This window comes from Capricornis sumatraensis, chromosome 11 (assembly GCF_032405125.1).
Source record: "Capricornis sumatraensis isolate serow.1 chromosome 11, serow.2, whole genome shotgun sequence".
NCBI lineage: Eukaryota > Metazoa > Chordata > Mammalia > Artiodactyla > Bovidae > Capricornis > Capricornis sumatraensis.
This window is the reverse complement of record NC_091079.1, coordinates 92128036-92143235: the sequence shown is the minus strand read 5'-3', so window position 1 is coordinate 92143235 and position 15200 is coordinate 92128036. Positions and strand designations below refer to the sequence as shown.

General features: G+C 38.4%; 1 protein-coding gene across 2 annotated transcripts in view; it reads left to right on the top strand.

Moving 5' to 3' along the window:
• The first annotated feature begins 5856 nt into the window (after positions 1-5856).
• The window catches only part of LRRC69 (leucine rich repeat containing 69), an 80245-nt gene continuing 70901 nt past the window's right edge, over positions 5857-15200 (top strand). For both annotated transcript variants that reach the window (XM_068983465.1, XM_068983464.1), the window contains exon 1: positions 5857-6039. In XM_068983465.1, coding sequence (XP_068839566.1) covers positions 5857-6039 — 183 coding nt within the window. The remainder of the gene's footprint in view (positions 6040-15200) is intronic.

The window sequence follows — 15200 nt, the reverse complement described above, 5'->3', positions numbered from 1 at the left end:
TACATGTTACTTGCAAGTAACTTAATGATAGTTATTAACATTTAGTTGTTTATTATTGTTGTTATTATCTCCCCTTAGTCTTTAAGTGCTTAGAAACAAGGACCTCACTATTAAAATGTCTGTCACATTGTTAGTCCTATAAAGTGCTTAAGGTTTGTTAATAGTTATAAGATCAATTCAGTGGATAGGATATGACTTTTAGGAGTTTCATTAGGCTAATAGACTGTTACGAATAAACGAGATAGTGACTTAGAATTATTCTTGGCTCACAGAAGGGCTGTCTTTTAATTTATATTACCCTTGGTGAATTCTTAAGTCTTCTGGTTAGTTGAAGAATGGAACCCAAGAGAGTTTTCCCTTTTTAAAACTTCTGATAGAGTGTTACAGTTAATTTACCTTCCTGTGTTGATTAGGACAATCTGATTTTAACAAACCTAAAAAATAATAACTTCTGAAATAAGTGTGGGTATGTGTGTGTGCTCAGTTGTGTCCAGCTCTTTACGACCCCATGGACTGTAGCCCACCAGGCTCCTCTGTCCATGGAATTTTCTAGGCAAGAATACTGGAGTGGGTTGCCATTTCCTCCTGCAAGGGATCTTCCTGACCCAGGGGTTGCTGAAAATAAATATACAGACCCAAAACAAATAAAAAGCTTTGTTAATATACTGACCAGGAAGAAGTTAATGATTGTCTTCTTTCAGTATACTTGGGTGACTAACATGGCTTACTGAAACAAATTACTGCTTTTGCACAAGGCTGCTGAATTTATTAATTTTTTTTAACAGGAATGACTTATAGTCTTGCTTCTGATTTTTTAAAAAAATACCAAGCCCTGCCTTCTATGACTAAGTAAGTCCACTTACATAAAGAATTTAGCACACTGCCTAATATGTAATAAATGCTCAGTAAAAGTAGTTATTTTTTGTGCTGTTTCATGTAGACCTTTAAATAGAAATCTTCAGCTTTTGTTAACTCTCAAGTGTGCAAGCACTCCTCTTGGGACTTAGAGAGGTGGTAACACCATGTAGCACTGAGGCACTAGGGACATAGAAATGAACAAGATAGGTCACTTTTTTCGTAAAGGCTTTAGCTTCTGCCACTTCTGCCAGATCTTTTGCTTGAGCTTCTCTGAATTCTGGGGTAGGCACAGCACCAGACACAAACGCAACAGACCTACACAGATGGCTTCCGCAGCTTCTGTAATTAGCTAAAGTCAAACTGTATGGTTCCCAGTTGGTCTTTTTCTCTGATTGAGCCCTGAAAAGAATTTGGTATGGTAACAAAATACTTAAACCATGAAATGAGCTTTGGGACTTGGGTGTAAGTTGAAAAGGCCTTGAAGAGATTGTTAGCAGGAGCCTGATGTTGGTAAGGAATATGAGGAAAATATTATTAGAATTTGGAAGAAAAGTAATTTCTGTTACATAGCAGAAGAAAGTTTAATAATGATGCCAGTAAGCATTAACGTGGAAAATAAGTATATCTCATCAGCTGGGTGATCTCCCTGACGAGATTTCTAGAGAGTATTGAAGGTGCTATCTGGATTCTTCTAGATGGAGGAGAAAGGCAAGCAAGAGGAAAAATTATTAAATATAAATGAGCTGCAAATTTTGGGGGTTTGAAAAGCAAAGCAAAACTTTCTCATTCTTAGCCACTCCAGACAGTTCAGTTCAGTTCAGTCACTCAGTCATGTCTGACTCTTTGCAACTGCATGGACTGAATGCAGTCCACCAGGCTTCCTTGTCCATCACCAACTTCTGGAGCTTGCTCAAACTCATGTCCATTGAGTTGGTGATGCCATCCAACCATTTCACCCTCTGTCATCCCCTTCTCTTGCTTTCAATCTTTCCCAGCGTCAGGGTCTTTTCCAATGCATCAGGTGGCCAAAGGATTGGAGTTTCAGCTTCAGCATCAGTACTTCCAGTGAGTATTCATTACCGATTTCCTTTAGAATTGACTGGTTTGATCTCCTTGCAGTCCAAGGGACTGTCAAGAGTCTTCTCCAACACCATAGTTCAGAAGCACCAATTCTTTGGCACTCAACTTTATAATCCAACTCTCACATCCATACATGACTACTGGAAAAACCATAGCCTTGACTAGACGGAACTTTGTTGGCAAAGTAATATGTCTCTGCTTTTCAGTATGCTGTCAAGGTTGGTCATAGCTTTTCTTCTAAGGAGCAAACATCTTTTAATTTCATGGCTGCAGTCACCATCTGCAGTGATTTTGAAGTTTAAAAAAATAAAGTCTGTCACTGTTTCCATTGTTTCCCCATCTATTTGCCATGAAGTGATGGGACCGGATGCCATTATATTAGTTTTTTGAATGTTTTAAGCCAGCTTTTTCACTCTCCTCTTTGACTTTCATCAAGAGGCTGTTAAGTTCTTCGCTTTCTGCCATAAGGGTGATGTCATCTGTGTATCTGAGGTTATTGATGTTTCTCCCGGCAATCTTGATTCCAGCTTGTGCTTCAGCCAGCCAGACAGTAAATTATGGTAAAATTAAGGAGTAAGTTTCAGATAGAATCTGTCTGCAATGCAAGAGACCTGGGTTCGATCCCTGGGTTGGAAGTGCCCCTGGAGAAGGGAATGGCCAACCACTCCAGTATTCTTGCCTGGAGAATTCCATGGATGGAGGAGCCTGGTGGGCTACAGTCCATGGGGTCGCCAAGAGTCGGATATGACTGAGCAACTAAGACTTTAACTTTCAGATAGAGACCAAATCGGGGAACTGTCAGGAAAATGAACTCCAAAGATGAAGCCTAGGGCATATGTGAAACTCTTTGTTAGGATCTCAGAAATATTAAAGGCATTTCCTAATCAGCAGATGAGAGAGCTTCTAAAATTCTTACTGTCCCACAGTAGTTTCATTTGGGAACCTATAATAGAGAAAGGCTATTGCAAAGAGTTTTGGGATGTGGCTTTTGTCTGATGGAGTGAATTATGAACTGTTTCAAGGCAAAATTTTTTAAAGGGATTGATTGTATCAACTTGGGTCAAAAGCGACAGTAAAAAATGAAAAGATAAGCGTTTATACATTGCTGGTAGGAATATAAACTGATGAAGGCACTTTGGTAAACAATCTGGCAGTTCCTGAAAGGGTACCATTTGACCTATCCTAGGTATATGCCCAAGAAAATTGTACAGAGCACTGTTTGTAGTAGCCAAAAAGCAGAAACAATCTAAATGTCCATCAACTGATAAGTAGATAAATAAATATAGGATGGAGTATTTTTATTCAATAAAAAGGACTGAGGTACTGGTACATGCTATCACTCTGGATGAACCTTAAAAGCATTACATTGAGTGAAAGACACATATGTTCTTATCTGTATAAAATGTTTGGACTAGGCAAACACATAGAGATAGAAGGGAGATTAGTGGTTACCTAGGGTCTGGGGTTGGTCGTTCTGGTGGCTCAGCATTAAAGAATCTGCCTGCAATGCAGGAAACCTGGGTTCAATCCCTGAATCCAGAAGATCTGGGGAAGGGAATGGCACCCACTCCAGTGTTCTTGCCTGGAGGATCCTCTGGGCAGAGGAGCCTGGAGAGAGAAGGAGAAATTAAAAATGTTTACCAGATTTTCTAGGTTAGGAAAATTAATTAAAAAAAAAAAGCAGTAGTAGATTGTATTGGCCTGTTTACCCATTTAAAGCAGGAAAAAAATGACCCATTTAGACAGTGTCAGCTGGGGTCCTAGCCATGCAGCATTACTTTAGAGGAGATGAGTATTATGAGACTTCTTTTTTTAAAACAAAGTTTTTAATTTGTTCAGATAGTAACATCGTGATTGTTCTTAGGAAACTAAAAGAGTATCAAAATAAAGACATTGGAAAATAGGTTTGGAAGGTTTGGAAGAGATATTTCAATAAAAAGAGCAGTGATTAAGTACCCCCAAAAATGATGATTCTAGCAATTGGAACTCTATTAATCAGCACCTTTTATTTTAGTGTTATGATGATACTGATGTTCATTATAATAACCTGTATAAATTTAATGATTCTTCTTTGCACTTGCTTCGCCATCTTATTTGGAAAAGCTCCCGTCTCTGATAGCACCCTTGCAGTGAAGCCTTCTCAGGCTACTCTAAAATTGCAAACTTCTTACCTGTTTTTTTATTTTTTTCTGTAGCATCTAGTGCCATCTAACACCTTACTTATTTGCTTGTTTTTTCTCCTTCTAGAATGTAATTTCATTGAGATATTTTTGTCATTTTATTTCATTCTTTTATCCCCAGTGGAACAGTGTCGCACATAGTAGGTACTTCTAAATGTTTGTTGAATGAATAAAGGGAATTACAGAGGAAGATGGAATTGTGTTCTGAGTACTTTGAATGCAGAATGCATTTTATAGTGTTCAAGTTCTTGGAAATGAGCCCTCCAGATGTGGTACATATGTAGTCCAAATCCCTCCAAGCCTCATAACTAGCCCAAGTGGTGTTCTAATCAAATATGTTTTCCCTTATCTCTTTTCCCTTACTCTTTTGCCTTTGTCTTAATCATTCATTTGGAAATTTTCAAAGATTATACAAAAAATAGTAAGAATAATATAATGAACCCCTATTACCTATTACTGAGCATAAATAATTACCAATGTTTGGTCAATCTTATTTGATCTATTTTTTCCACTCACTTTTCTGCCCCACTTATTAAAAAAAAATTCACCTGAAAATTCAGATCCATTTCTAAATGTTAGGTACATTTTAAGAAAATAGTACTACCATGTCATTATTATACATAACAAAATTAGTAATTCCTGTTATCTGATACATTGTCCATGATCAAATTTCCTCAGTTGACTCTGAAATATTTTTATTCGAATCAGGAGCTAAACAAGATTCACAGGCTGCATTTGACTGTTGTTTTTCTTAAGTCTCATTTTTCATAACAGTTTCCCATCTTTTTATTAGTGACATAACTTGTTGGTTAAATATTGTGTATCATTTGCCTTATAGAATTTCCCAGTTTGGGGATTTGTCTGACTGTTTCCCTGAGATTAATTTAGCTTTTTTCTGTCCCTCATATTTTCTGTAAATGGTATTTAGATATAGAAGCATGATTAAACTCAGATTCAAGAATATTTAATATTGATACTGTGTAATTTTTATTGTATGACACTATGATAAACCTAAAAACATTATATGATTTTCTCAATTTTAGTGATGGTAAAATTGATTAGTAGGTAATTAACCTGATTTCATACTTGGAAAGTTCCCTGTCAACCTCTCACCTAATGCATTTAGCATCCAATTATCTTTATATATCCATTATTTCATTAGTTTTGCAAAAATGGTGATTTTTCTAAATCTATTTTTTTCTTCCTCATTTATTGGCTTCAATTTTTCAGTGAGTAAGAACTTTATTAGGTTACACAAAAATATGATTTGTACTGGAAAAGCAGAATAAGTGCTTCGTTTTTTTCCATTTATTATTTTTCAGTCTTAAGTGTTGGTTCCCCAGCAACTTCCAATGTAATCAGAGGCTTTCTTTTATTTTTATGATACCATTAGCTCTAGATTTTAATTTATTTTGGTCCATTCGTCATTCTTTGTGATTCTCAAATTTTCCCATTTTAGACTAATGGAAGCCCGCTTGTATGTTCTTTTGATGTGATCTCATTAGTCCTTGGTAATGTCATGTTTCTGGTATAAGATATTCTAGGCTCATCTTGTACGTTTGCTGCCCTAAACCTGGAATCAGTTATTTTCCTTCCCTACCTTTTACACAGGAAATTATCCAGTGCTCTCACCTTCAGCATGATAGATCTCAGAATGTTTTTGTTTCCATGACACACCAATTCTGCAATTAGAGATTCCAAAGATGGGTAATAAGGAACCTGTTTCTCTTCCATACCCATGGCTGAAAGGTTGTTAATAAGAGCACTGAAGGGTGGTAAAAACACTAAAATCATAACCTTAAATGGAAAGAACATAACAAAGATGCCCTCAGTGTTAGAAAAACTGCCAGGCCTGAAGACACTTTACCTTCAGAATAACCAAATTTCCAAAGTGTGCCCAGAGATAAGCAACTTGACCCAGGTGAGAAACAGCATTATCTTTTTCAACTAAGGGTGGAAAGAGAGGATAGGAAGAGAAAAAAGAATTAAGAGAAGAAGGCTTCAATCACTGGAGACTTAGCTCCCTGGAGAATTAATGTGGATGGTTGCTGGAACAGCATCAGATGGTTTTCTCTTTTAGTGAATTACATATGGTAGGGGGAGATGTTTCAATTTATTCATATGCTCTATGGCCCACACTTGGCATCAGAGGGTTAGGCCTCTGCAACACTTATTTTTCTGGAGGCTGTCATTTGGAGAGGGCTTGGGAGCCTGGATCTACTTGTCTACCTTGGGGCTCCATCTCAAAGTGATTTTGAAGATCCCCGAGAGGCTGTATACCCTGGGGACTATCCTGAAGCTGTTGCATATGGAATGAAGAGAGATTTCTGATATTAGAGGGGAGTTCTTTTCAATTTCCTAGAGCAGGCTACACTTTGAAATGGAGTACTGGCAGGAAATGGGAAGGACAACATGGATTTCTTATGAAGTAGTCCTTAAAAGAAACTTAGCATTTAAAATAAAGAATATCCTTTGTAAAGAGCAACAGAATGAATCCCAGATGCTTGTGTTAAGTATTTCTGATGAACGACATTTCTGTGAAACTCCAGCTGATAAAAATCTTAAAGTTGGGAGAAGGCAAGGGATATTAACTTGGTAGTTTTCTTTTTGTTCATTTCTAAACTGTCATCAGCACTGAAAGAATCTCTAACCAGCTAAGTAACAGTAATTCATTATAGTTCATTAGTTTTGAGTTGAGAGTTACTAACAACAACTCTTATTTTCTTATCTTCACCTACTTCATTTCTTAGGTTTACAAAATTATTTGAGTTTGTAATCTGTGCCCATGTCTTTCCAAGAAATAGGGAAATACTCCAAAACTCCCCCTTTAATAATTCCAAAAGTACCTTTGAGTTACAGAACAACAGTAAAGATTTGGACTTTTCTAATGTGACAGAGGAGTTTTATGTAAAAGAATTTGGAATTTGAGTGAGCCAATTCTCCACCTTTGTGTGATTTTTTTTTTGTCATTAGAGTAACAGTCCATTTGTTCTTAAGAAATCACAATTTTGACTTCCTTATATAACTGCTTTTAGTTCTTTTCTTGATACGTCCATTTTAAATATCAATCTTCATCATCTTCCAAATATAAATTATTAATATGTTTAGTTTCTTCATAGTTATCTTTGAAATGTACCTTTGTTTCTTTTTTGATTAATTTTTACTGGAGTATAGTTGATTTATAATGCTGTGTTATTTTCTGATGGACTGCAAAGTGAATCAGTAATACATATACATATATCCACTCTTTTAGATTCTTTTCCCATATAGGTCATTACAGAGTACTAAGTAGAGTTCCTGGCGCTATACAGTAGATACTTACTAGTTATCTGTTTTATGTATAGTAGTGTGTATGTGTCAGTCCTAATCTCCCAACCTTTGTTTATTTTTCATCAGCTACAGTCTTTTTCCTCTCCACTTGGTAAGATGGCAGTATTAGCATCTGTAATCTACTTTCAGCTCACGTTTTCTCTTCCTCTTCACAAATTATAAACTTCTTACTTTTATGAGGTGTATAGTAATTACAATGTACCCAGTAATAACCATGATTAAATCTTTGTCTCGGAGAATTCTAAAATTCTAAAATGTATATTGTTAATAAGTAAGTATCATTTTGTTCAGTGGCTCAGTTGTGTCTGACTCCCTGCGACCCCATGGACTGCTGCATGCCAGGCTTCCCTGTCCTTCACTATCTCCTGGAGTTTGCTCAACCTCATGTCCGTAGAGTCAGTGATGCCTCCAACCATCTTGTTCTCTGTTGTCCCCTTCTCCCACCTTCAATCTTGCCCAGCATCAGGGTCTTTTCTGATGAGTCAGCTCTTCGCATCAGGTGGCCAGAGTATTGGAGCCTCAGCTTCAGCATCAGTCCTTCCAATGAATATTCAGCGTTGATTTCCTTTAGGAAATGTACATGGAGCCAATCAAAGTACTATGATTATATTTTCGTCCTTATATACTGTTTTTGTTACCTTGGAGTTCCTAATGTCTTTCACTTATTCTTGTACCTTTTTCCTTTGTCATGGCCTCATTTTGAACTTGATCATATTACATATCCTATCAAATGTGCTTTTTCCTTGGGTGACTTCCTTCCAGGGGCCTCCATCCTCCTGCCCCAGTTTAAGCTAATCTAGGTTAGGTGGATACTTCCTGCTCGAATATCCTTGTGCATTTCTCCTGAATTGGAATCAGTGTTTCCTGTAACCATATTTTCTTCTTTTTTTTGGTTTACTCACTTATTTTCTAGAAATAATTCTCCAGGCATCATCCCGATCTTCGTGTATCCTAAGTCTCATATCTAACTCTTTGTGACCCCTTGGACGGTAGCTCGCCAGGCTACTCAGTCCATGGGATTCTCCAGGCAAGAATATTGGAGTGGGTGGCCATGCTCTCCTCCAGGACATCTTCCCAACTCAGGGATGGACCCTGAATCTCTTGTCTCCTGCATTGACAGGCAGGATCTTTACCACTAGCACTACCTGGGAAGCCCCACCCTAGACTAGGTATGTGGTAATTAGATTTTTTGAACTTTTGCATATTTGAAAACATGTGTATTCTTCTCTCCTGTTTGATTAATAGTTGTTTAGTAAAGAGTATAGATTGCAAAATATACTTCCGCAGGTAAAAAAAGATGATGAGTCTGATCATTAGTTTGTCTTCTTGTGGCTCCCTTGTTACTTTCCTCTTCATCCTTTGACTATTAGGAGAGACTCTAAATTTTGACTTCCCAGCTCAGTTTCCTTTAACAGGGTGTTGGCTCAGCTCAGCTCTTAACTTTTAAAGAAGAAATCACATCTTACTTTTAAAGAAGAATTCAGCTGATAGAAATTAGGCTTTTTGTGGTCCATCTTTAAAGTGCTTTACAAACATGCAGGCTCATGGCATTATTGTTTGACTGTTATGAACTAGCCAATATTTTTCATATAGAATCTCCAATGTTGTGGACTTTTGGGAAAAAAATGTATTTCCCTTTTATAATGGGTGTTGAAGAAGCATCTCAAATAAAATGTGCTAGAAACCCTCAAATGAGAGGTAGAGATTATTTACACAGTTCTTCTCCAGGGGTTCTTCCCAACCCGGGGATTGAACCCAGGTCTCCCATGTTGCAGGTGAATGAACCTTCTGAGCTACCAGGGAAGCCCATTCTAGAAGCACCTCAAATGTGCTAGAAATCTGCAAATGATGGATAGAGATTATTTACACATTTCAGAAGTATTGCTCATTTTGCCAGCTGCTAACAGAGAAAACAAAACTTTCAGAAAAGAGAGCGCTTGGAGAGCTGAAAAGAGCCCTGAAGTCCTGGGTACTTCAACCTGTTCAGCTGTTCACCAACTAAACATAGGTATTTAATCTTCAGTTCAGTTCAGTTACTCAGTCGTGTCCGACTCTTTGCGACCCCATGAATCGCAGCACGCCAGGCCTCCCTGTCCATCACCATCTCCCGGAGTTCACTCAGACTCACGTCCATCGAGTCAGTGATGCCATCCAGCCAGCTCATCCTCTGTCATTCCCGTCTCCTTCTGCCCCCAATCCTTCCCAACATCAGAGTCTTTGCCGGTGAGTCAACTCTTCGCGTGAGGTGGCCAAAGTACTGGAGTTTCAGCTTTAGCATCATTCCTTCTAAAGAAATCCCAGGGCTGATCTCCTTCAGAATGGACTGGCTGGATCTCCTTGCAGTCCAAGGGACTCTTCAAGAGTCTTCTCCAACACCACAGTTCCAAAGCATCAATTCTTTGGTGCTCAGCTTTCTTCACAGTCCAACTCTCACATCCATACATGACCACTGGGAAAACCATAGCCTTGACTAGATGGACCTTTGTTGGCAAAGTAATGTGTCTGCTTTTGAATATGCTATCTAGGTTGGTCATAACTTTTCTTCTAAGGAGTAAGCGTCTTTTAATTTCATGGCTGCAGCCACCATCTGCAGTGATTTTGGAGCCCCCCAAAATAAAGTCTGACACTGTTTCCACTGTGTCCCCATCTATTTCCTATGAAGTGATGGGACCAGATGCCATGATCTTAGTTTTCTGAATGTTGAGCTTTAAGCCAACTTTTTCGCTCTCCTCTTTCACTTTCATCAAGAGGCTTTTTAGTTCTTCTTCACTTTCTGCCATAAGGGTGGTGTCATCTACATATCTGAGGTTATTGATATTTCTCCCCGCAATCTTGATTCCAGCTTGTGCTTCTTCCAGCCCAGTGTTTCTCATGATGTATTCTGCATAGAAGTTAAATAAGCAGTGTGACTATACAGCCTTGACATACTCCTTTTCCTATTTGGAACCAGTCTGTTGTTCCATGTCCAGTTCTAACTGTTGCTTCCTGACCTGCATATAGGTTTCTCAAGAGGCAAGTCAGGTGGTCTGGTATTCCCATCTCTCTCAGAATTTTCCACAGTTTATTGTGATCCACACAGTCAAAGGCTTTGGCATAGTCAATAAAGCAGAAGCAGATATTTTTCTGGAACTCTCTTTTTCCATGATCCAGCAGATGTTGGCAGTTTGATCTCTGGTTCTTCTGCCTTTTATAAAACCAGCTTGAACATCTGGAAGTTCACAGTTCATGTATTGCTGCAGCCTGGCTTGGAGAATTTTGAGCATTACTTTACTAGCGTGTGAGATGAGTGCAATTGTGCAGTAGTTTTAGCATTATTTGTCATTGCCTTTCTTTGGGATTGGAATGAAAACTGACTTTTCCAGTCCTGTGGCCACTGCTGAGTTTTCCAAATTTGCTGGCATATTGAGTGCAGCTCTTTCACAGCATCATCTTTCAGGATTTGAAAGAGCTCAACTGGAATTCCATCACCTCCACTAGCTTTGTTCGTAGTGATGCTTAAGGCCCACTTGACTTCACATTCAAGGATGTCTGGCTCTAGGTGAGTGATCACACCATTGTGATTATCTGGGTCGTGAAGATCTTTTTTGTACAGTTCTGTGTATTCCTGTCACCTCTTCTTAATATCTTCTGCTTCTGTTAGGTCCATACCATTTCTGTCCTTTATTGAGCCCATCTTTGCATGAAATGTTCCCTTGGTATCTCTAATTTTCTTGAAGAGATCTCTAGTTTCCCATTGTGTTGTTTTCCTCTATTTCTTTGCATTGATCACTGAGGAAGGCTTTCTTATGGGCCTCATTTTCTGCTTTCATTTTTTCAAAGCCACACTTAAGTGTTGAGTACCATCTATGTCTCAGGTAACTTAGCAATTAAAAGCAGGTGAAAATACCTGCCTCATGGTGCTTATGCTGTAGTCAGAAGAGATGCAAGAAACAGCAGAACAAGTCGGAATGTGAGGTAGTGATTAGTGCTAAGGAAAAAAATATAACAGAAAAAGCAGGCAGGACATGTTGTGGCTTTCAGGTGAAATGATGTAAGAGTCCTTGTGGTCTTCATAACTTGGTCATGCTTATGTCATAGTTCAAAGTTGATAATTTTTACTCTTAACAATTTTCTATAAAATCCAGGAATGTGTTTTTCTAAAGTTAATTAGAATTCTTTTTTGTGTTGCTACAGGTTGTAGTTTTATTAGTAATGATTGAAACTCCCCCTATGATATATATATATATATAATCACTTACATGGCATTAAAATAGTCTTGATATTTAAGTTCCTAATTGAAAAGTAATGTTTCTAAATTTTTGTACCATTTTGATACAAAATGGTATGAGATAGAATAGCAGCATCCCCCATGTATTGAGTGCTGGCACAGTGCTAGGAAGGAAGTTTTCAAGGAAGTTATTATTATGACTGATGATAATAAAATTTATGATTCAGAAAGAGATTAAGTTGCTTTTCAAGGTCAACCATTGAATACATGTATAAAATGAAGTCTCTTGAGGTGCTCTCAGCTCTGTTGTTTTATTATTTTATACACTTAGAAAACCTGAGTTGTCTGAAGATGGCAGTTTTAAATACTATTAATACATATATTGTTCCAACTCTCCGTTTTATGTGTCCATTCTTTTGACAAATACTTATCATTCATCATCTTGTGTCTATGCTGGTCCTGAGGATACAGATGTGAAAAAAACAAGGTCTTTGTCTTCACATTTGAGAATTAAATTTTAATATATAAAAAACTCAGTACTTGACATTGGATCTATTAAATAAATTAGTGTTGCTATTAAAATTATTATCACCTTTATGGTCTGACTAGCAGCACAGTGCTCGGAGAAGGCAATGGCAACCCACTCCAGTACTCTTGCCTGGAAAATCCCATGGATGGAGGAGCCTGATAGGCTGCAGTCCATGGGGTCCCTAAGAGTCGGGCACGACTGAGCGACTTCACTTTCACTTTTCACTTTCATGCATTGGAGAAGGAAATGGCAACCCATTCCAGTGTTCTTGCCTGGAGAATCCCAGGGACAGAGGAGCCTAGTGGGCTGCAGTCTATGGGGCTGCACAGAGTCTGACACGACTGAAGCGACGTAGGAGCAGCAGCAACAACACAAGGATAAGTGGGACCAGAGTCTTTGGAGAATACAGACTTTATCTCTTTTTTCTTTGGTAATTGACTTGTGAAACTGGAAATTTTCAAATCGCTTCTAATGACTTGAAAGAAATAGTTGATGTCCTATAATTTATTTTGTATTATTGTTGGAGTATAATTGGTTTACGGTATTCTGTTAGTTTCTGTTGTACAACAAAGTGAATCAGCTGTATGTATACATACATCCCCTTGCCTTAGACCTCCGTCCCTCCCCCATCCCGCCCATCTGTATCATCAGGGACACTGAGCTGAGCTAGCTCCAGGTTCCCACTAGCTATTTTACATATGTAGTGTATATATGGAGAAGGCAATGGCATCCCACTCCAGTACCCTTGCCTGGAAAATCCCACGGGTGGGGGAGCCTGGTGGGCTGCAGTCCATGGGGTTGGGAAGAGTCGGACGTGACTGAGCAACTTCACTTTCACTTTTCACTTTCATGCATTGGAGAAGGAAATGGCAACCCACTCCGGTGTTCTTGCCTGGAGAATCCCAGGGACGGGGGAGCCTGGTGGGCTGCCATCTATGGGGTTGCACAGAGTCGGACATGAGTGAAGCGACGCAGCAGCAGCAGCAGCAGCAGCAGCAGTGTATATATATGTCAGTCCTAATCTCCCTATTCATCCAGCCCTCCCCACCCTGCCTTTGTATCCACACGTCTGTTCCCTATGTTTGTCTCTATTCCTGCCTGCAAATAGGTTTATCTATATCACTTTTCTAGATTCCACATTAATATAAGATGTTTGTTTTTCTCTTTCTGACTTATTTTACTTTGTATGACAGGCTCTGGTCCATCAACATCTCTACAAAGGGTCTGATTTCATTCCATTTTATGATTGAGTAATATTCCATTGTATATATGGACCACAACTTTATCCGTTCATCTGTCAATGGATATTTATGTTGCTTCCACGTTCTGGTTATTGTAAATAGTGCTGCACTGAATACTGGGGTATATGTTTCTTTTTCCATTGTGGTTTTCTCGGGGTATATGCCCAGTAGTGGGATTGCTAGATAATATAATAGTTCTAGCTTTTTAGTTTTTTAAGAAACCTCCTTTCTGTTCTCCATAGTGGCTATATCAGTTTACATTCCAACCAACAGTGCAAGAGGATTCCATTTTTTTCACACCCTCTCCAGCATTTCCTGTGTGTAGATTTTTTTTCTTGTATGTAGATTTTTTTTGATGATGGCCATTCTAACCAGTGTGAGGTGATATCTCATTGTAGTTTTGATTTGAATTTCTGCAGTAGTTAGTGATGTTGAGCATCTTTTCATGGGCCTCTTAGCCATCTGTATGTCTTCTTCAGTGAAATGTCTATTTAGATCTTCTGCCTATTTTTGTCCTTGGGTTGTTTGTTTTGATATTGAATTCATGAGTTTTTTGTATATTTTGGAGATTAACCCCTTGTCAATTTCTTCATTTGCAAGTATTTTCTCCCATTATGAGAGTTGTCTTTTCAACTTGCTTATACTTTGCTGTGCAGAAGCTTTCAATTAGATCCCATTGGTTTATTTTTATTTTAATTATGCTAAGAGGTGGGTCAAAAAAAAGCTTGATGTAATTTTTATCAAAGAGTGTTTTACCAGTGTTTTCATCTTAGAGTTTTTATAGTCTCTAATCCTTTTTGAGTTTATTTTTTGTGTATTAAGCAGTGTTCTAGTTTGATTCTTTTACATGTACTTCTCCAGTTTTCCCAGCACCACTTTTTAAAAAAATTAATTTTTTGCTTTTTAACTTATTTTTAATTGAAGGATAATTGCTTTGCAGAATTGTGTTGGTTTCTGCCAAGCATCAACATGAATCAGCCGTATACATAGGTATACCTATGTCCCCTTCCTGTTGAAGCTCCTTCTCTCCTCCCACCCATCCCACTCCTCTAAGTTGTCACAGAACCCTGAATTTGAGCTCCCTGATTCATCCAGCAAATTTCCACTGGCTGTCTAATTTTACATATAATAATGTTTGTCTTAATGCTACTCTCTGAATTCGTACCCTCTGCTCCTTCCCCCTGTGTCCACAAGTCTGTTCTCTATGTCTGTGTCTCTGTTGCTGCCCTGCAGGTAGGTTCATCAGTACCATCTTTTTAGATTCCATGTATATGCATATGTAAAGTCTCTTCATGACTTTATATAATAGGCTGTAGGTTCATTCAGCTCATTAGAGCTGAATGAAATGTATTCCTTTTTCTGTCCAAGTCATATTGTGTATATATACCATAACTTCTTTATCTATTCATCTTTCTAGGTTGGACATCTAGGTTGCTTCCATGTCCTTGCTATTGTAAATAGTGCTGTGATGAACATTGGTGGTACATGTGTCTTTTTCAATTATGGTTTCCTCAGAGTCAGACATGACTGAGCGACTTCACTTTTCACTTTCGTGCATTGGAGAAGGAAATGGCAACCCACTCCAGTGTTCTTGTCTGGAGAATCCCAGGGATGGGGGAGCCTGGTAGGCTGCCATCTGTGGGGTTGCACAGAGTCAGACAACGACTGAAGCGACTTAGCAGCAGCAGCATCATCAGGGTATATGACAGATAGTGGGATTATTGGGTCATATGGTAGTTTTATTCCTAGTTTTTAAAGAAATCTCCATGAATTCT